The sequence below is a fragment of the Heptranchias perlo genome, chromosome 11 (genome assembly GCF_035084215.1).
Source record: "Heptranchias perlo isolate sHepPer1 chromosome 11, sHepPer1.hap1, whole genome shotgun sequence".
NCBI lineage: Eukaryota > Metazoa > Chordata > Chondrichthyes > Hexanchiformes > Hexanchidae > Heptranchias > Heptranchias perlo.
This window is the reverse complement of record NC_090335.1, coordinates 53140344-53163297: the sequence shown is the minus strand read 5'-3', so window position 1 is coordinate 53163297 and position 22954 is coordinate 53140344. Positions and strand designations below refer to the sequence as shown.

General features: G+C 41.1%; 1 protein-coding gene across 1 annotated transcript in view; it reads right to left on the bottom strand.

Annotated features, from left to right (window-relative positions):
- Positions 1-3398: 3398 nt before the first annotated feature.
- LOC137327344 (myelin protein zero-like protein 1) overlaps positions 3399-22954 on the bottom strand; it is a 61813-nt gene continuing 42257 nt past the window's right edge. The window contains exons 5-6 of the mRNA XM_067993046.1: positions 18403-18502; positions 3399-6866 (exon numbers count right to left, since the gene is read on the bottom strand). Coding sequence (XP_067849147.1) covers positions 6765-6866; positions 18403-18502 — 202 coding nt within the window. The 3' untranslated portion in view covers positions 3399-6764. The remainder of the gene's footprint in view (positions 6867-18402; positions 18503-22954) is intronic.

Sequence of the window (22954 nt, the reverse complement as noted above, 5' to 3'; positions counted from 1 at the left end):
CCTGGAGTGCACCACTGCCAAAACATCTCCAGTGTTGTGTTTGAGATAATTATTTTGTGTTTGTGCAATTACCTTCTCCACCTAGGGTTTCCCCAAGTGTGGGGGAGTGGAGAGTTCTGATTTCCCTTGCATTCCTATGCCCTGTGATGTGTTGCCACCCCTCACTTTCCTTGCAGTGCACTCACATGCACAATCATAGATATTCATTCTTCAGCACAATGTCTGCTATAGATTCTTCTCCACACTTCCATGCCCACCATCTGCATGCTGTATCCCTTGGATTCTTAACTGTGACCTGGGGCAAATCTCTTAATAGATTTTGGGCAGTGAGGTAGGCCTCTCCAATGCTCCTTCCCTTCTCTGTGCTAAGTTCTGCTCAGTCAAGATTTTGATTCACAAGCAGGTCTGCCAGGACGGGAAGACTATAAATGTCAATTCCCATGTGTGTTAAAAGGGTCCGAGACTCTTTGCATTTACTTAGTGTGCAGCATTTGTTTTTCTGTACTGAATGACATCATATGCAGGTTTGTATGCAATAGCTCAAGTGCTCAGAAGTAGATCAAGGATCTAGTATCTACGATAAGAGTCCATGGCAACAGAATTACAAAACGTCACATTTTGGAAAGAAAAACTTTAATAAAGAATAACATTTATAATATAAAAATTATAAGTACAGTCAACACAACTGTTATAGACAAGCTTTACATTTTAAAAGGATTTTTTCCAGTCAAATAGGCTCCTTCTCCAGACAGTGTTAGTGGCAATCTTGCAGGTATGCATCTAACCAGCCAAACAGCTCCACCATGTCTTCATGGAGGATCCTCTGTTTTAATGTCCATAGTAAATTTAGAAAGTTAGCAAGAAAATTCTTACTGGTGAAGGCAATTAATATTTGAATGTTATTGTTTTCATGTGAAATCCCTATGACAGGCCTTTACAGAAACAAACCACCACCAGGAATCCATCAGTGTCAAAGTCTTACACATCTATGCTGTGGTCAATATTCCATTAGTAAATTTCAGCAGGACTCATTATTTCTTAAAGCTGAAACTATGAAAAGCATTCAAGTGATAATCTGCATGAAAAAATTTATTTTATTTTCACTTGTGTATTCTTTTAGACCAATTAAGCACAAGAAAAAAAACTCATTTTCTTGGGGTCCAGAAATCCAAATCTCAAAATATTTTAAAGTAAATTGTCTCTTGATAAAGAAAAAAAAACTTCAAATAGTTAAAACTACTACAAAATATTTTAAAACAGACATAACATGATTTAACAAGTCTGAACTTATGCAGTTACACATTTCTAGCTACCATTAGAACAAGATTTTGCAACCAAAAAATGGCAACATTTAATTTTAGACTTTCTTTACACAATTTAAGGAATGTCAACATACATGCTGTTGCTCAAGAATAATACAGAAACAAAATATCACAATTAATGCTGCAGTAAATCAATCATCATTTCACAGTAGAAAACCATTTAGATTTCCCTGTTGGATAAGAGGTTTGCACAGTCATGAATTTGCTTTGTTAATCTGAAATGTGACAATTGTAATCTTTGTTCTTGTTTATATACTGTAGTAAAATTTGTTTATAATTGTACTGTTACAGTAGTTGCAGGGCATTGAATGTGCCTTGGGTGAAATTATGCTTATGAATAGTTTTGTTAATTATATCAAATGAGTTCCTGAATGGCTTCTACCAAATAGATTTTGTGTACAGAATGTGCCAACTATCTGGAGTGTTTTTGTTGTCAAAGTATTGTTCAACATTCAGTTTACATAAAATGAAATTAAATATTTGAAGAGACATTTTTCTTATTTGTACCAGCATGCAGTTAAATAGTGCATGATTTTCTTCATTTAAGGCAAATGACAAACAGTGCATATAATGGAGTTTCCATATTTACCTACTTGAGGATACACTCAGACTACCAATATAAAATTTGTGTTTTGACATTTTAAAAGGTTGTATATAGATTAAGGATAAGCTTATTGTTTGGTGATCTTTTAGGTTCTAAATATAAATGTTTGATCATCAATAAAACAATTAAAAGGTGAAAACAGATGCAACTGGTCTACTTCAACAATCCTATACACAAATGAAAAAAAATCATATTTAAAAGTACCACCATTTACAGAATTCACATTTGGTAGCAAAATATAATTGTCAATGGCAGTATGGACAATTAATCTGATTGCAACACATTTTCATCAGCTCTATATGGAATGTTATAACAAGGGTGTGTTAAATAAATTGAGTTCAACCTATTTATCACACTCAATGTCCCCTCTGACCTCCCCAGGTAAATTAAGAAGCCTACACTATGGAGAGAAGTTCAGCAAAAAGGGTCAAATTTAATAAATTAAATTTAAAAAACATTAGTACGAGTCTTCAAATAAGCCATATCACTGCAGATAAAAAAAACACAGCAATTCAAAGCTGCAGGTTATAAAAAAAATCTTGAAAGGTCAAAGTTCACATTGTTAGTTTTGCTGCTACAGAGTAAACACTCAGTGGTCACTAATAGGAATACATGAGTTATTAAGTGTACTCTGACTTTAGCTTTGTGTAGAAAAATATTTATATCTCCCAACATATTTGTTACCAGTAGTAGTTTAACCTAGAAAGAGAGAGCAAAGGAATAGGAGGTAGTTTGGAGTTCCATTGTAAATCAATATTAAACAGTATAGCAAGGACAATTATACTTAGATATGGACTTTAATATGTCTCTGCAATAGGAGTGCAATCCTTCCATCTATACCAGTTATTATGGGCACTTAACTTGGTGGCAGCAGTTTTTAAGAATTGCAATTAAAGGATACACAAAGAATAGAAGACCAAAAAGGAAAAAGGCACTGTGGGTTAATCAGCCAGTTTTGAAAATCAGGGACTAAAACTGATCAAAACAGACTACAGAAAGCAATATAAAAGCTGGCAGTGGTTTTCTTGCAACAGAAATGTATAAACAAACAACATTTTACTTGAGAACTTAAACATGATAGCAGCACCCAATAAAGATAAACCTACCCTAGCGTGAAGCCAGAAAGAAAACAAATTACACTAGTAGTCACTTTTGCATGAACATTGACAGCAGAGGGCTTCATCCATGTATTCATTTGTGCCTATGACTCCAATACATAAATGGCATCAGGAGGTTTTACTCACTCAGTCTGTTTTTTAAAAAAATACTCTTACCGTGTCAAGGGGTTGACCATCTGCTTTCACTAATATAATGATGTGGAGATGCCGGTGATGGACTGGGGTTGACAAATGTAAACTATCTTACAACACCAGGTTATAGTCCAACAATTTTATTTTAAAATCACAAGCTTTCAGAGATTATCCCCTTAGTCAGGTGAATGAGTCACCTGATGAAGGGGATAATTTCCAAAAGCTTGTGATTTTAAAATAAAATTGTTGGACGATAACCTGGTGTTGTAAGATAGTTTACATTCACTAATATAAGTACACATATATAGAGATCATTCTGCTACTTACAGTAGCAGTTTGAACATTGACAAACTGGGTCCAAATCTACTAGTTCCCATTGCTCCTTTCCCCCAAAAAAGTCAAGAACAAGACTTTCAAAAGGACAAGCATGAATGAAGTATAAAACTTCAAGTTTAAAGCATATCTAACACAAGATGTTGTATCTACTAGTACTAAGCTTTGTATTGTCTGTGCCTGTCAAAAACATATGTGCTGGAGCAACTGAAATACAAGGCCCAAGTCATAAAATGAGTTTATTTTTGAGTAACCACTCTCCTTGGATATCAAATTTATATCAGAAATTACCATTGAAATTTTAAACTGTTGAGTTTTAAGCATAACACAGATCTTTAGACATCTGTGCACTGATTGGTCTGTCATAAGTCTAGTTATTTTATGCCTCAATGTAGACTAGGCTATTGATACTGTGTAGAAGTGTATTTAAACAAATGCAAAACAGCTATGCATTTTGAGAAGGGATGCAAGACAGAGGGGGAGATGCAAGAAAAAAAAGACAAAGATCAGCGAGAATTGTCACTGTGGCCAGAATGGCAAGGATGAAGAAACTAGAGAGAGGTTTAAAATAGAAGTGAGACAGTTAGCATAAAAAGTATTAGCTGAAAGAAAAAAAATTGAAAGGGGCACTAGTGAAGTATTTCAGATACCAATGTCTGTTTACTGTGTGAATAGTTGGGGGAAATGCTTATTTTAATCAATGTTTTGTCATTTTCTGTATACTTGTGATGGATATAATGCTTATCATTTTTGACAATAGCAAGGAAGCATAGGAGAGATTTTGGAACCATTTCAATCATCGTGGTACAAAGAGAAATAACTTGCTGTTTCTCAAATTATACTTAGTATAAGTTGGGAATGCTAAATAGGTGTTTAAAAATACATGTACATTTCTGCTAACAAACTTACTGGGATTCCTTTGAAGAAAAAATTCAAATTTTAAAAAATATTCACTTAAAGGATGTATCATTGTCCTAAAGGACTCTGCACAGTATTGATTTCTGCCACTGCTTTGTTTTCAGGTAGATCAACAGAATAAAAAATGATTTTACAGTATCACAGCTTTAAGGTGGATATGATTAACTTAATTGGTGCTTATAATCTTTCTGTGACTAATACTTTTGACTTTCCCCTTTACTGACTAGTTTAGAAAAACAGGGATATAATTAGAATAGGTTTCCACTATCTGAACCTGTATTATCCAAACTACATTAGAATCTACAGCACAGAAACAGGCCATTCGATCCAACTGGTCAATGGCAGAGTTTGTATTCCACACTAGCCTCTTCCCATCCTGCAGGACATCATTTCCCACTTTCTGTAATTCCTACTTTTTTTTTTTTAAAAGCAATCTTTCAATCCATTTTGCTACCTGGCCCGACTCGACATGCACTTGACTTTTGTCACCAATCTATTATGTGGCACCATATCGAAGGCCTTCTGAAAAGCCACGTACACCACATCCACTGCATTACCCTTGTCTATTCTTTGTTATGTCTTCAAAGAATTCAATAAGTTGGCTAAACATGACCTTCCTTTTAGAAATCCATGCTGACTATATTTTTAATGTATTTTCATCTCTAGATTTTCTTATCTGGCATTTTAGCAAATATTCTAGTGTCTTTCTTACCATTGACGTTAAGATAGCTGGTCTATAGCTTCCTGGATTAGTTTTATCTCCCTTTTTAAATTAGGAATTACATTTGTTGATGGCCAGTACTCTCGCACTATTCCTTTTTCTATATAGATACTAGTGCCTCTATCTCCTCATTAGTTTCTGAGTATCCGTGGGTACAATCCATCTGAACCTGGGGCTTTGTCCTCAAGTTTAGCTAGTTTATCTAGTATCTTCTTTCTTGCTATCTTAAATGTAGTAAAATCTCTCCTAATTTGTCATTTACTCTTTGTTTGTCTCTGTCTTCATTGAAGAGGCTAAGTGTCAATTCAGTATCTGCCATTTCAGCATTAATGCCTGAGAGTTTATCTTGGTCATCCCTTAGTGGCCTGATCCCTATCTTAATTCTCCTTTTGTTACTTATGTGCCTATAGAATACTTTACTATTTCTTAGACTCTAATCCCAAGTACTACGCAATAAACTCAAGACATCACCTTGACTATCCAAAATAATTGATAGAACCTAAAGCTATGGACAGTCAAAAGTATGCAGCATTCAGCAGGTATACAACAAACAGTCTAACTAAATATCTGATTTGCCAAGTTTTTTAAAAATGTAAAAATAGGTAATTAATATAGTATAGTGCAGAGTCCTCAATGTACATTTAAGTTCAAAGTATTTGAAAAATTAATGTGAACAAAAAGTGTGTTTTTTTGCTATAATGTTAATAACTCTGGCTACAAAAGCAAAAATAATTGCACCTCACAGATGGTATGCTTTTAAATTACAGCTCAGCCTCATTACAAGACTTTGTTTACAATGTTACTGTCATCATGAAGCTCTCAACTTTTCTGTGTTGCATTTTATGCTGTGTTATGGGGCATTTACTGCATTGTGACAACATCCTTGGCTTTTACAACTGCATAATGATTATGGTAAAGTGAACAAAAAAATTAACTAATGTGGTTTCACAGTGCATAATAGTTTTGACATAATGGCAGTGTTCATGTATACTTTGCACTATAAATTAAGCATGAGGATCACAATACTCTTCATTCTCCCACATTAGACAATAGCCCAGATAACCACACTAGTGATCACGAGTGGAAGAAATTTTTTGGAACAGGTATATTTTTTTTCCCACAAAATACAATCTTAGCGTTCCCAATATGTATTATGAATTTGTTTCTGTTTTGCAGTACTGTCAGCCTCACACAAACCTTTGCTGGAAGAGAGAACTTTTTCACAAAGATAGAAATGGCACATGAAGCATGCAGGTCACAAATTAAGGAAGCAATCACAGGCTTGCTGTGGCCCACAAAATAAAACTCCACTCCAATGCATCGGACATTAAATGACGTGGACATGGCAAAGATCAGAATTTAAGCTAATATGAAAACGAGCTAATATGAAAACGAGCAAATACATATGATTACCAAATTCACCGTAGTGTGCCAAATTAAGCCTTTTGACTTTTTCCCCCCAGTTGGATGGTCACAATCCTAACATGGTCCCATATTGTCACATGATCGAAACTTGAAACTTCTTTTCTTCTCCAGAGGATCAATGGCACTTCAGCCCCTCGAGCCTGCTCCACCATACAATTAGATTATTCAGTTGAATATGAAGTAATTTTATATCAGGATTTCCGGATATCAGAATAAACTACTGAATCAGACTTGTAGATCTTGTTGGAATGCTTTCCCCCAGAATGATCTAGTTGAGCATAAATTACTGGACCCTAAAATAAAAAAGCAATTATTCAGATTTCATTTTTTTTTTAACAACATTCTTTATTTAAAAATTGCAGCTGCATGCTGTTTAGCACTTCAACAAGCATGGCCAAAGTCAAACTGAAAAGTCAGCAAACTGCTGTAAAATTCATTTTTCCATAGCACAAAAAAGTGCTACACTACGTTTTTTTCGTTGGTTAAGCATGTTTGCTCACATTACATGCACCAGGTATGTATGATGGATCTGTGTTGAGGTAAAGTGACCTAGGGGAAGCACTTCAGGTTTAGGAGCTTTTGCACAAGTGCTGTCATCTGTCAAAAACATTGCAAAAGAGTCAAAGTCACTGAATTGGAAATTTCATCATCTTTGCTTCCCATTTCCACCCTTCCCTCGCTTTCACATGGTCCACCTCTTCCCTTCCTCGACTTCTCTCAATTTCTGGGGATAGGCCATCAACCAATATATACTATAAACCCACCGACTCCCATGGCTACCTTGATTACACTTCCTCTCACCCCGCTTCCTGTAAGGACTGTTCCCTTCTCCCAGTTTCTCAGTCTCTGTCACATCTGTTTTGGCGATGTCACCTTCCACACCAGTGCTTTTGATATGTATTCCTTTTTCCTCAATCGATGATTCCTCTGCATTGTCGTTGACAGGGCCCTCGACCGTGTCCATTCCATTTCCCACACTTCTGCCCTCACCCTTTCCCCTCCCTCCCAGTACCACGATAGGGTCCCCTTTGTTCTCACTTTCCACCCCACTAACCTCCGCATTCAACAGATCATCGTCCACATCTCCAGCACGATGCAACCATCAAACATTCGAAAGGGACCTTTCCCTCCACGACACCCTGGTCCATTCTTCCATCACCCGCCCTCCTTCACAAGCGAGTGCAGGAAATGCAACGCCTGCCTTTTCACCTCCTCTCTTCCCACCCTCCGGGGCCCCAAACACTACTTCGAGGTGAAACAGCAATTTACCTGTACTTCTTTCAATTTAGTATACTGTATTCGCTGCTCATGATGCAGTCTCCTCCACATTGGGGAGCCCAAATGCAGATTGGGTGATCGCTTTGCTGAACACCTCTGCTCAGTCCGCAAGCATGACCCTGACCTTCTGGTTGCTTGCCATATTAATTCTCTGTCCCACTCCCACCTCTCTGTCCTCAGCCGCCTACACTGTTCCAATGAAACTCAACGTAAGCTCGAGGAACAGCATCTCATCTTTCGATTAGGCACTTTACAACCTTCTGGACTCACTGATTTCAATAACTTCAGGTCATAACCACTGCTCCCATTTTTCCCCAGACAGCAGGTGCTGGTAATGGTTGTGCTGTTGCCATTTACAGCTCCTCCAGACCCATCTTTTGTTTCTTTACTTGTCCCATTACCACCCTCCATGCCTTGCACCATCATCCCTTTTGTCATTTAATCACAGGCCTTTCCTTTTGTACTTTCCTCCCCCTCCCCTCACTCTGTACTTGCTGAAAAACTGTTGACTTTTCATCATAACGGGTACGGTAGCATAGTGGTTATGTTACTGGGCTAGTAATCCAGAGGCCTGGACTAAAATCCAGAGTCATGAGTTCAAATCCCGCCACGGCAGCTGGCGAATTTAAATTCAATTAATTAAATTCAATTAATTAAATTAAAAAATCTGGAATTAAAATACTAGTATCAGTAATGATGGCCATGAAGCTACCGGATTGTCGTAAAAACCCATCTGGTTCACTAATGTCCTTTAGGGAAGGAAGCCTGCCGCCCTTACCCGGTCTGGCCTATATGTGACTCCAGACCCACAGCAATGTGGTTGATTCTTAATTGCCCTCTGAAATGGCCCAGCAAGCCACTCAGTTGTAAAATCTCGCTACGAAAAGTCATAAGAATAAAACCGGACGGACCACCCGGCATCGGACCACTAGGCACCGCACACGACAACGGCAAAACATCAAGCCCAGTCGACCCTGCAAGGTCCTCCTTACTAACATCTGGGGACTTGTGCCAAAATGGGGAGAGCTGTCCCACAGACTAGTCAAGCAACAGCCTGACATAGCCATACTCACAGAATCATATCTTTCAGCCAACGTCCCAGACTCTTCCATCACCATCCCTGGGTATGTCCTGTCCCACCGGCAGGACAGACCCACCAGAGGTGGTGGTACAGTGATATACAGTCAGGAGGGAGTGGCCCTGGGAGTCCTCAACATTGACTCTGGACCCCATGAAATCTCATGGCATCAGGTCAAACATGGGCAAGGAAACCTCCTGCTGATTACCACCTACCGTCCTCCCTCAGCTGATGAATCAGTCCTCCTCCATGTTGAACACCACTTGGAGGAAGCACTGAGGGTAGCAAGGGCACAAAATGTACTCTGGGTGGGGGACTTCAATGTCCATCACCAAGAGTGGCTCGGTAGCACCACTACTGACCGAGTCCTGAAGGACATAGCTGCTAGACTGGGCCTGCGGCAGGTGGTGAGCGAACCAACACGAGGGAAAAACTTACTTGACCTCGTCCTCACCAATCTACCTGTCGCAAATGCATCTGTCCATGACAGTATTGGTAGGAGTGACCACCGCACAGTCCTCGTGGAGACGAAATCCCGTCTTCGCACTGAGGACACCATCCAACGTGTTGTGTGGCACTACCACCGTGCTAAATGGGATAGATTCAGAACAGATCTAGCAGCTCAAAACTGGGCATCCATGAGGCGCTGTGGGCCATCAGCAGCAGCAGAATTGTATTCCAGCACAATCTGTAACCTCATGGCCTGGCATATTCCTCACTCTACCATTACCAACAAGCCAGGGGATCAACCCTGGTTCAATGAGGAGTGTAGAAGAGCATGCCAGGAGCAGCACCAGGCGTACCTAAAAATGAGGTGCCAACCTGGTGAAGCTACAACTCAGGACTACATGCGTGCTAAACAGCGGAAGCAACATGCTATAGACAGAGCTAAGCGATTCCACAACCAACAGATCAGATCAAAGCTCTGCAGTCCTGCCACATCCAGTCGTGAATGGTGGTGGACAATTAAACAACTAACGGGGGGAGGACGCTCTGCAAACATCCCCATCCTCAACGATGGCGGAGTCCAGCATGTGAGTGCAAAAGACAAGGCTGAAGCGTTTGCAACCATCTTCAGCCAGAAGTGCCGAGTGGATAATCCATCTCAGCCTCCTCCCGATATCCCCACCATCACGGAAGCCAGTCTTCGGCCAATTCGATTCACTCCACGTGATATCAAGAAACGGCTGAGTGCACTGGATACAGCAAAGGCTATGGGCCCTGACAACATCCCGGCTGTAGTGCTGAAGACTTGTGCTCCAGAACTAGCTGCGCCTCTAGCCAAGCTGTTCCAGTACAGCTACAACACTGGCATCTACCCGACAATGTGGAAAATTGCCCAGGTATGTCCTGTCCACAAAAAGCAGGACAAATCCAATCCGGCCAATTACCGCCCCATCAGTCTACTCTCAATCATCAGCAAAGTGATGGAAGGTGTTGTCGACAGTGCTATCAAGCGGCACTACACTTACTCACCAATAACCTGCTCACCGATGCTCAGTTTGGGTTCCGCCAGGACCACTCGGCTCCAGACCTCATTACAGCCTTGGTCCAAACATGGACAAAAGAGCTGAATTCCAGAGGTGAGGTGAGAGTGACTGCCCTTGACATCAAGGCAGCATTTGACCGAGTGTGGCACCAAGGAGCCCTAGTAAAATTGAAGTCAATGGGAATCAGGGGGAAAACTCTCCAGTGGCTGGAGTCATACCTAGCACAAAGGAAGATGGTCGTGGTTGTTGGAGGGCAATCATCTCAGCCCCAGGGCATTGCTGCAGGAGTTCCTCAGGGCAGTGTCCTAGGCCCAACCATCTTCAGCTGCTTCATCAATGACCTTCCCTCCATCATAAGGTCAGAAATGGGGATGTTCGCTGATGACTGCACAGTGTTCAGTTCCATTCGCAACCCCTCAGATAATGAAGCAGTCCGAGCCTGCATGCAGCAAGACCTGGACAACATCCAGGCTTGGGCTCATAAGTGGCAAGTAACATTCGCGCCAGATAAGTGCCAGGCAATGACCATCTCCAACAAGAGAGAGTCTAACCACCTCCCCTTGACATTCAACGGCATTACCATCGCCGAATTCCCCACCATCAACATCCTGGGGGTCACCATTGACCAGAAACTTAACTGGACCAGCCATATAAATACTGTGGCTACGAGAGCAGGTCAGAGGCTGGGTATTCTGCGGCAAGTGACTCACCTCCTGACTCCCCAAAGCCTTTCCACCATCTACAAGGCACAAGTCAGGAGTGTGATGGAATACTCTCCACTTGCTTGGATGAGTGCAGCTCCAACAACACTCAAGAAGCTCGACACCATCCAAGATAAAGCAGCCCGCTTGATTGGCACCCCATCCACCACCCTAAACATTCACTCCCTTCACCACCGGCGCACTGTGGCTGCAGTGTGCACCATCTACAGGATGCACTGCAGCAACTCGCCAAGGCTTCTTCGACAGCACCTCCCAAACCCGCGACCTCTACCACCTAGAAGGACAAGAGCAGCAGGCGCATGGGAACAACACCACCTGCACGTTCCCCTCCAAGTCACACACCATCCCGACTTGGAAATATATCGCCGTTCCTTCATTGTCACTGGGTCAAAATCCTGGAACTCCCTTCCTAACAGCACTGTGGGAGAACAGTCACCACACGGACTGCAGCGGTTCAAGAAGGCGGCTCACCACCACCTTCTCGAGGGCAATTAGGGATGGGCAATAAATGCCGGCCTTGCCAGCGACGCCCACATCCCGTGAACGAATAAAAAAAATTTTAAAAAATAAAGATTTATCAACCTGAAACGTTAACTCTGTTTCTCTCTCCACAGATGCTGCCTGACCTGCTGAGAATTTCCAGTATTTTCTGTTTCTATTTCTATTTCAGATTTCCAGCATCCGTAATATTTTGCACACTGATTATTTTACTTGTTGAACTAGTCTTATTCCCGTGCTATATGGAGAATTTATTGCTGCAATCAATAAGGAGAGCTGTGCTCTGGGCCCTTATAGTATGAGTACATAAGTAAAACAGTGAAGACAATAATGCCAAAGAGTGGAACATTTTCCTCTTTAGTTCTTCTGATACCTTCATGATGTCGGTCTTAATAAAAAAACATTGTATGTATTACTTCTAATAATAATGCTTACTCCCAATCTCAGACCACAAGTCTTTAAAATTCCTCCTCCTAATGTGACATTTGTATTTTCCATACCTTTAACTTAATGGTCTGAAGAGAACTGCTAAAATTTGCTAAACCGGAAGGTTAATTGGGAACTTAACTGAGGTAATCCAAACTTGTAATGGGAGTCCTAGCTGTGCAACCATGACCATTTTGGGTGCTATACCTCTATTGCGGCTTCCTACTTAGGAATAAAATTTCGTATAAATCTTTGAGGAGCTAAATCTTAACTATTGGAATTTTTTTCATCCACCACACGACATGTCTCCCTTTCATCTCCAATTTGTAATGCCGGACTGGAGTCAAAGAGGATGGCCATGGTTACTAGGGAAGGAACGCAGCTACATTCAACCAAAAAGGTCAGACTTTAATGTTAATGATCACTGTTCCAAAGGGTTTTAAAAGACTCAGCTTTACCCATTTTTCCACAGTAAAACTTGACCGTAATTAGAAAATTTGAGTCCATTTGAGTGAGAAAACTCTGAATCCAGAGTCATCCTATCATCTAAAACATTTTGCATTTATATAGTGCTGTGAAGTTGCAGGATTTTTTTAAAAAAAACATTTCTCCACAAAGGATTTTTTTTTGAAAAAAAACTATTTTAAATGTTGGGTTTTAAAAGCAGAATGTTGCACATAAAAAGCAAAAAAGGTCTGAAATGGCATGTAGGCAAGATGATAGTTAGCCTTGATGTGGTTTCCTCAATAAATAATAATTGGATAGCTTGTCCCCATAATTGATAAAACAGCTCACAACTATTATATTGGAAGGCTTTTGATCTCTTTGCCTGTCAACTGTCAGGAATAAAGCAAAATGTCAGATACTTAAAAAGGACTCTAGCTTTTGCAACAGAAGGGGGCAGTTGAGGCAAAGAGGCCCCAGAACAGGCAGACTGAAAAAGTCAAGATGTAAAGGAATTGATCTGCTCAAGTCAAAAAAGATGACCCGCAGAACTGGGCTAGTGCAAGTATTTATTATTCTCGTGTGACCACGTGGTGATAAGTTTTATCGACTGAAACAAGTAAATCTGATCATAACTACTGCTCTGTACGCTCACTTTACCATAGAATAAAGCAGCATAATTATTTGAACCAAGTCTCATCTCATCTAGCATTGAGTCACTGCCTTCAATGAGACTGAAGAAATGCACATGCAAAAGACACTGATATCCAGTCTATATTACAAGGGAGTTTCATTGTAACACCCTTGGGTCCCACTATTGTACAAGTGGAAAAAGGAAGAATGAGAGATAGGGGCTTGGGTGGATAATAAAACAAAAAAGCAAAATACTGCAGTTGCTGAAAATGAAATAAAAACAGAAAAATGCTGGAAACATGGAGTGCAGCGGAGCATAGAGTGAACACCTCAGAGTTTGGGGAGTGTGGGAGTTCGGTGAAGTGGGGGAAGGAGGTGCTGCTTTGCCTTGCTTTTCCTAACTTTTTCTGCAGAGCGGCGGCAGACCTGAGCAGCAGAAGACTGAGAGTGGGGATAAAAGCAGCAGCAGACCTGCAACAAGAGACAACTACTGTGAGACGTCACAGGTGAGGCAGGAGAGTCAGAGAGGTGAGCACAGTATAAATGGAGAGACCGAGAGCAGGAGGAGAGTCTGAGAGGCGAACGCAGTGTAACTCTAAGGCAAGTCATGGCAGCAGAGCTCGCACCAGTGATATGCTCCTCCTGCACTATATGGGAAGTCATGGACACTACCGGTGTCCCTGGTGACCATGTGTGCAGGAAGTGTGTCCAGCTGCAGCTACTGGCTAACCGCATTTTGGAGCTGGAGCTGCGGGTAGATTCACTGTGGAGCATCCGCGATGCTGAGACTATCGTGGATAGAATGTTCAGTGAGGTGGTCACACCACAGGTAAAGATTATGCAGGCAGAAAGGAAATGGGTGACCGCCAGGCAGAGTAAAAGAACTAGGCAGGTAGAGCAGGAGTCCCCTGGGGCCATCTCCCTCTCAAACAGATATATCGCTTTGGATACTATTGGGGGAGATGGCTTATCAGGGGAAAGCAGCATGAGCCAAGCTCGTGGCACCACGGGTGGCTCTGCTGTACAAGAAGGGAGGAAGAAGTGTGACAGGGCCATAGTGATAGGGGATTCAATTGTAAGGGGAACAGATAGGCGTTTCTGCGGCCATAAACGTGACTCCAGGATGGTATGTTGCCTCCCTGGTGCTAGGGTCAAGGATGTCACTGAACGGCTGCAGGGCATTCTGGAGGGGGAGGGTGAACAGCCAGTAGTCGTGGTCCATATCGGTACCAACGACATCGGTAAAAAAAGGAATGAGGTCCTGCAAGGTGAATTCAAGGAGTTAGGAGATAAATTAAAAAGCAGGACCTCAAAAGGTAGCGATCTCAGGATTACTACCAGTGCCACGTGCTAGTGAGTATAGGAACAGGAGGATAGACAGGATAAATGCGTGGCTGCAGGAATGGTGTAGCAGGGAGGGATTTAGATTCCTGGGACATTGGGACCAGTTCTGGGGAAGGTGGGACCTGTACAAGCAAGACGGGTTACACCCGAGCAGGACCGGAACTGATGTCCTCGCGGGAGTATTTGCTAGTGCTGTTGGGGAAGGTTTAAACTAGAGTGGCAGGGGGATGGGAACCTTAGCGGGGAGTCAGAAGGGAATAAAGTTGAGAGCAGCAAGGGAGGGGAAGGCCCAGGGGAAATCTACAATACAAATAGTACAAACAGTTGTTCAAGAACAAGTGAAAGGGAAAAGTGTAGATCAGCATAAAGAAAGTGTACTTTAGACACTACAGATAAAGTGAAAACTAGAAGGCGTAAGGCGATTAACCCAGCCTCAAAGCTGAAGGTCAGGCTAGGGTGTGTGGCCCAACTAAGAATTCTAAATACAAATGCACAGAGTATAAGGAATAAATTAAATGAACTACAGGTTCAAATTCAAATTGGAGGGTATGACATGATAGCTATTACTGAGACATGGCTGCAAGATGGTCAGGATTGGGAACTAAATATATCGGGTTATAAGGTCTACAGGAGAGATAGGGAAAATGGAAGAGGGAGAGGAGTAGCCTTAGTGATTAGAGATGAAATCAATTCTATGATAAAGGAGGATATAACGAGAGGTAAGCAGCCAACAGAGACCTTATGGGTTGAATTGAGAAATAGAAAAGGATCTAAGACTATTGTGGGAATTGTGTATAGGACCCCTGGCAGAAGCTCTGAAGTGCTAGATTGTATAAATGCAGAGATTAGACAAGCGTGTAACAAAGGCATAGTGGTCTTAATGGGGGACTTTAACCTTCACATAGATTGGGGAAAGCAGACCAGCAACTGTCAGAAAGGTAGTGAATTTCTTGTGTGTCCAGGATAGTTTTCTACAGCAGTATGTCCTGGAAACAACAAGGGGACAAGCCATCTAGATTTAGTAATGAGTAATGAACCAGATTTAGTTAACAGCTTAACTGTGCATGAACATCTATCCAATAGTGATCATAACATGATCGAGTTCAATGTAGTGTTTGAAAGGGAAAAAAGTGAATCAGCTGCTAAGATTCTAGACTTGGGTAAGGCCGACTTCAATGGGATGAGACAGAGACTGTCCACAGTAAACTGGGCAAATCTGTTAATGGGTAAAACGACTGATGATCATAGAGTTATACAGCACGGATAGAGGCCCTTCGGCCCATCGTGTCCAGTGGCAAATGTTTAAAGAAACATTTAACGAGATACAGAACCAGTTTATACCCCTGAGGGGCAAGAACTCTACTTGCCATAAAAAACAGCCATGGACAACTAAAGAGGTAAGGGACAGTATAAGACAGAAGGAAAGGGCATACAAAAAGGCAAAAAATGGCACAGATCCTGGCGAATGGGAAAGATACAAAGATCAACAAAGGGTCACAAAACAGATAGTAAGAGCTACAAAAAGAGAGTATGAAAAGAAACTTGCAAGGGATATCAAAACCAATACAAAAGAACTTTTATAGTTACATTAGGAAAAAGAGGGTGGTCAGGAGCGGTGTTGGCCCCTTAAAAACTGAAAGTGGGGATATTGTCATTAACAATGGGGAAATGGCAGACATGTTGAATAATTACTTTGCATCCGTGTTTACAGTAGAAAGAGAGGATAGCATGCCGGAAATCCCAAGAAAACTAATATTGAATCAGGGACAGGGACTCGATAAAACATAAGTAAAGCAAAAGTAATGAAGAAAATAATAGCACGAAAGAGTTACAAATCTCCAGGGCCAGATGGTTTTCATCCCAGGGTTTTAAAGGAAGTAGGTGAGCAGATTGCAGATGCCCTAACTATAATCTTTCAAAGTTCTCTAGATTCAGGAACTGTCCCTCTCGATTGGAAAATTGCACATCACTCCGCTTCTTACAAATGGAGAGAGGGGGAAACTGGGGAATAATAGACCAGTTAGCCTAACATCTGTTGTAGGGAAATTGCTGGAGTCTATAATTAAGGATAGGGTGACTGAACACTGAGAATTTTCAGTTAATCAGAGAGAGCCAGCATGGATTTGTGAAAGGTAGGTCGTGCCTGACAAACCTGATTGAATTTTTTGACGAGGTGACTAATGTAGTGGACAGGGGAATGTCAATGGATGTTATTTATATGGACTTCCAGAAGGCATTTGATAAGGTCCCACATAAGAGACTGTTAGCTAAGATAGAAGCCCATGGAATCGAGGGAAAAGTACGGACTTGGTTAGGAAATTGGCTGAGCGAAAGGCGACAGAGAGTAGGGATAATGGGTAAGTACTCATATTGGCAGGATGTGACTAATGGAGTCCCGCAGGGATCTGTCTTGGGGCCTCAATTATTCATATTATTTATTAACGACTTAGATGGAGGCATAGAAAGTCTCGCATCTAAGTTTGCCGATGACACAAAGATCGGTGGCATTGTAAGCAGTGTAGATGGAAACATAAAATTACAAAGGGATATTGATAGATTAGGTGAATGGGCAAAACTGTGGCAGATGGAATTCAATGTAGACAAATATGAGGTCATCCACTTTGGATCAAAAAAGGATAGGGTACTTTCTAAATGGTAAAAGTTAAAAACAGTGGATGTCCAAAGGGACGTAGGGGCTCAGGTACATAGATCATTGAAGTGTCATGAACAGGTGCAGAAAATCATCAATAAGGCTGATGGAATGCTGGCCTTTATATCTAGAGGACTGGAGTACAAGGGGGCTGAAGTTATGCTGCAGCTATACAAAACCCTGGTTAGACCGCACCTGGAGTACTGTGAGCAGTTCTGGGTACCGCACCTTCGGAAGGACATATTGGCCTTGGAGGGAGTGCCGGTTTACTAGAATGATATCTGGACTTCAAGGATTAAGTTACGAGGAGAGATTACACAAATTGGGGCTGTATTCTCTCGAGTTTAGAAGGTTAAGGGGTGATCTGATCGAAGTTTATAAGATATTAAGGGGAACAGACAGGGTGGATAGAGAGAAACTATTTCCGCTGGTTGGGGATTCTAGGAGTAGGGGGCACAGTCTAAAAATTAGAGCCAGACCTTTCAGGAGCGAGATTAGAAAACATTTCTACACACAAAGGGTGGTAGAAGTTTGGAACGCTCTTCCGCAAACAGCAATTGATACTAGCTCAATTGCTAAATTTAAATGTGAGATAGATAGCTTTTTGGCAACCAAAGGTATTAAGGGATACGGGCCAAAGGCAGGTATATGGAGCTAGATCATAGATCAGCCATGATCTTATCAAATGGCGGAGCAGGCACGAGGGGCTGAATGGCCTACTCCTGTTCCTATGTTTCTATGTCAGGCAGCATCTATGGAGAGAGGAAGATAGGGTTAACATTTCAAGTTGACAACCTTTTATCAGAACCATTGGTGGTATTCATCGGTTCAGACAAAAAGGTTTGAACTCTCTTCTTTCTCCACGAAAGCTGCCTGACCTGCTGAGTGTTTCCATGACTTAAGATATATTTCTTCGGTTTTGAAATATTTTGCTTATCTGGAGGAAGCAAAAAAAACTGTAACTGAAGACAATTTGGTTTACAGGTCTGATCATCTTTCCCAAGACATTTCATCGTTTCATTTATGGATTCTGCAAAAGATTTATACTCTTCTACGCATTTTGTACAAATGTGCAAGGATGATATGTGGACTGGATACTTTCAAACTAAAAATCCAAATAAAATTTCACCACATACTTGAGATGCCTGATTAAAATTTCATATTCATTCTGATCAAAGAGGCACAAATGGAGAATCAACCAAACAATGTACAACATTCTACCTGACTGATTTCAAACAAAACAAAAAAGCAAGCATAAAATCATACCTGGAGAGGGCCAACAGAACTGTGATTCATTGAGTCCTCCATGTCTGACTCTGTTGAGGTCTTCAGTGGTTGTTCACTTGGCGAAACATTTTCTACAGTGCTGTCAAGTGTCATTTTTTTTTCCCAACACACATTTGTAGCATAAAGCAAGCACCAGCATGCGGCAATAAATGTCAGGGGTAGGGAGGAAGCAAATGTAAATGGCATGAGGACAAGATAACTGGCACAAACAAAAACACATGCACAAAACACATGCACAAAACATAGCTGAAAATGAAGCTTTGAAACACCCATGTTGGCTACTTAATGCAATGTTGCACCTCATTTTAAAATCAGCTCAGAGTCAAATAAACTGAATATCTTTGCATTTGTGTGCATATTAAGAGTTGGAATCGCATATTGGCTATCTTCAGTTAAATTGTGGTGCAAGAATGGGTTTCCAAAGCTTTGCATACAAAACCTAAAAACAAATATACATGCAACAAATCCATAAGTGTAAATTGACAGGGATGTGCAAAAGGTTTGTTTCAATATAGTACCAATTTCTTAGCACAATGAGCCACAAATATTACCTCAATGTATTGAGAGGGGGAAAGACTACATCTGACAACTTGAGAAATAACTCATGCATATATTTTTCAAAAAATTGCTTTACACCATAGAATAGGACAAAATTTCAGCAACAGAATTCCTAAACAGGGAATTTTGTATCTGAGTCAAGCCATCAAGGGAACGCATCCAGCAAAGCAAGGAGGGGAAGAGGTCTAACTACTGCTGTCATCACCCATGCTTTGACTTTCACAAATAAATGGATAGTCATGAGATGCAATTCCCAAAACAGATTAAAAAATGTAAAATTCCATGTAATAAAATGGAATCTAGCTTCATCAGTGGACTTACCGATGGCAACTTCAAAGCAAAACTGGCAGAGGTATAAGATCACATTTTATCAAACCGTCAATGTTAAACTGCATTAGTTCTGGGAGAGCAGAACAATAAATATAAATACTTTCTACCTTTTATTCGCTCTCAGTTTCTCTGCATTGTTTTTGTAACAGACTAGAGTGCTCAAGGTCCATTCAGTATTTGGAGATTGAGCCATAACAGCAGCTTGCTTCCATTAAGCAGCACCCAATGAAGGCTACATGGTGAACTATAGTAAGGTTCTGAAGAAATGAATGATAGAAACTACAGACAGATGTTTTGTGGTACAAGACCTATCTCCCAACAGGCAAGCGATAATTATCTATTAATAACCAAGAGATGAGATCCTGCTTAGGTTGCAAGATTGAGCAGTCCTCTTGTTGGCATGTACAGAGATGGTGTGATGGGAGTGCAGGGCAGAAAGAGATTAAATGCCTGCAGGGTGCATCCCAGATGACATATCGTCACGTTGAGACATATACTTATAATGACAATCTCCCACAGTTTGCAGTTAAGTTGTCTGTGAGGATTGAAAATGGCACTTGTCAATCTTAGTTTATAGTAGCCATGATGTGGAGATGCCGGTGATGGACTGGGGTGGACAAATGTAAGGAATCTTACAACACCAGGTTATAGTCCAACAATTTTATTTTAAAATCACAAGCTTTCGGAGATTATCTCCTTCGTCAGGTGAGTGAGTCACTCACCTGACGAAGGAGACAATCTCCGAAAGCTTGTGATTTTAAAATAAAATTGTTGGACTATAACCTGGTGTTGTAAGATTCCTTACATTAGTTTATAGTAGCCAGCATATGTAGAAGCTTGGATGAGGTCAATCACTCAGATAGGTGCATTAACAGTGAAAGACTTGAAAGATAGGAAAGAAAATAAGCTCAAAAAAGCACCTGGTCAAAAATGCTTATAAACCAAAAGGAAAAAATTTAGTGCTAGCAAATCTACTTAATCTCCCTCCTACTTTTGGTCCATCTAATGAGGACATGCTATTGGTTGACACAAATTTGATATGGTTTCTTAGAACTACATTAAGTGAATGTTTAATTTACAAATAATACAATTAAGACTATTACAGCAGGAAATTATGACTAGACAAAGGAATCGATGAGAACCTTATGAACTGTTTCCTAGCAACTTCAAATTCACCTGCTGTAAATGTGATTTAAAACCAAGACTGATATCACAAAGTAGTCATTTGGGAAAAATTCTTATTCCTATCCCTTAATAATCAACATGAAAACCAAATAACATTTTGCACATCCATGGTAATTACCTAAATACATGTAGATTGACAATTTACCCCTGAACAGTTACTTGCATAAATTATATTTAATATATACTTTTCCACCAGTTACTATTTGGGGAAAGTTTGTGGCAGGGTCTCAGAATAAGTGGCCAACAGCCAAGGAGATTGTCCCTATGTGTTAAAACTTGTGATGTCACATCAGTTTTAACAGTACAATAGGTGTCAAGGGGCAAAAATTACAATACTCATACTGTTGAATAAGTGGAAACCGCAATTAGAAAACATGGGGGAAAAGTACCTTTCCTACATTATAGCACTGTAATTCAATGGTGAAGAAACTAATATCTTGTACAGAGGCCAACATATATTGAGCTTTTACACCAGTAACTCGATACACAGGTTAAAAATACTGCAACCTGTTCCCAACTGGAGTTTTAAAAAGTGTTTTTAAGAGTGATCAATTTTGAACAACTTTTCAGAAGTAAAAGTTTCCCTGATACCTCTATTAGGTTTGAGAAGTAGACCTGAAATGCAGAGACACTCTAGAAATCAATACCTAAACATTAATGTACCACAGAGGCTAGGGGCTCAATTCTCAAAATATTTTCTTTTACTGCCACCTCCATCAAAAATTAGTCAGCTCCTGTTGGGAATTGAGCATGCACAGTCAGGCTTCGCTGTGAAAGCTCACACAGGAACAGCTACTTGGGCAAGGTACTATAAAAAAAGTGTCCATGCAACCAGACCCCAGCAAGAATCAGCACATTCAACAGACAAGGAATAAAACTGAGTGTATGGGATAGTAAAACACATTACCCAAGTTGTTTTTACAGCAAAACACAAACCTCAATGTGCATAGCTCCACCTCTATCGGATATAAAAGTAATTGAAAGAACAGGAATTCTCTCTTTTTGCAAAAATGCACAGTCCTTATTTCTTCTCCCATAATCATGAACTACCAGATGCAGGAATGCACAAAATTGAAATGAGTGATTCCTTGGAGCTGGATACTTCTTTAGTAGCGAACAGATAATAGCCATTCACAATGCATTTGCAATAATGATCCTTTAAGGCTTCTATAACAGCTAACAAACTACTTAGTGATATGAATCATCCAAATATTGTAAACCCAGCAGAGGAATGCATACTTGTGTTATGGAATAGCTTAAGGTCAAGGAAGAATCATGGAAAGGTTACAGCATGGAAGGAGGCCATTCTGCCCATCGAGTACGCGCCAGCTCTATGCATGAGCAATCCAGCTAGTCCCACTCCCCCGCCCTATCCCCTTAGTCCTGCACATTTTTTCATTTCAAGTACTTATCCAGTTCCCTTCTGAAGGCCATGATTGACTCCACCTCCGCCACTCCCTCAGGCAGTGCATTGCAGATCCCAACCGCTCACTGCATAAAAAAGTTTTTCCTCATGTCACCTTTGGTTCATTTGCCAATCACCTTAAATCTATGCCCTCTGGTTCTTGACCCTTCCACCAATGAGATCAGCTTCTCTTTATCTACTCTGTCTAGACCCTTCATGATTTTGAATACCCCGATCAAAACTCCTCTCAACCTTCTCTGTTCCAAGGAGAACAATCACAGCTGCTCCAGTCTATCCACGTATTTTTTTTTTATTATTTGTTTATGGGATGTGGGTGTCGCTGGCAAGGCCAACATTTATTACCCATCCCTAATTGCCCGTAAGAAGGTGGTGGTGAGCCACCTTCTTGAACCACTGGAGTCCATGTGGTGATGGTTCTCCCACGGTGCTGTTGTTAGGTAGGGAGTTCCAGGGTTTTGACCCAGCAACGATGAAGGAACGGCGATATATTTCCAAGTCGGGATGATGTGACTTGGAGGGGAACGTACAGGTGGTGTTGTTCCCATGTGCCTGCTGCCCTTGACCTTCTAGGTGGTAGAGGTCATGGGTTTGGGAGGTGCTGTCGAAGAAGCCTTGGCAAGTTGCTGCAGTGCAGCCTGTGGATGGTGTACACTGCATCCAAGGTGCACCGGTGATGAAGGGAGTGAATGTTTAGGGTGGTGGATGGGGTGCCAATCAAGCGGGCTCCCTTGTCCTGGATGATGTTGAGCTTAGAGTGTTGTTGGAGCTGCACTCATCCAGGCAAGTGGAGAGTATTCCATCACACTCCTGCCTTGCAGATGATGGAAAGACTTTGGGGAGTCAGGAGGTGAGTCACTCGCCACAGAATACCCAGCCTCTGACCTGCTCTTGCAGCCACAGTATTTATGTGGCTGGTCCAGTTCAGTTTCTGGTCAATGGTGACCCCCAGGATGTTGATGGTGGGGGATTCGGCGATGGTAATGCCGTTGAATGTCATGGGGAAGTGGTTAGACTCTCTCTTGTTGGAGGTGG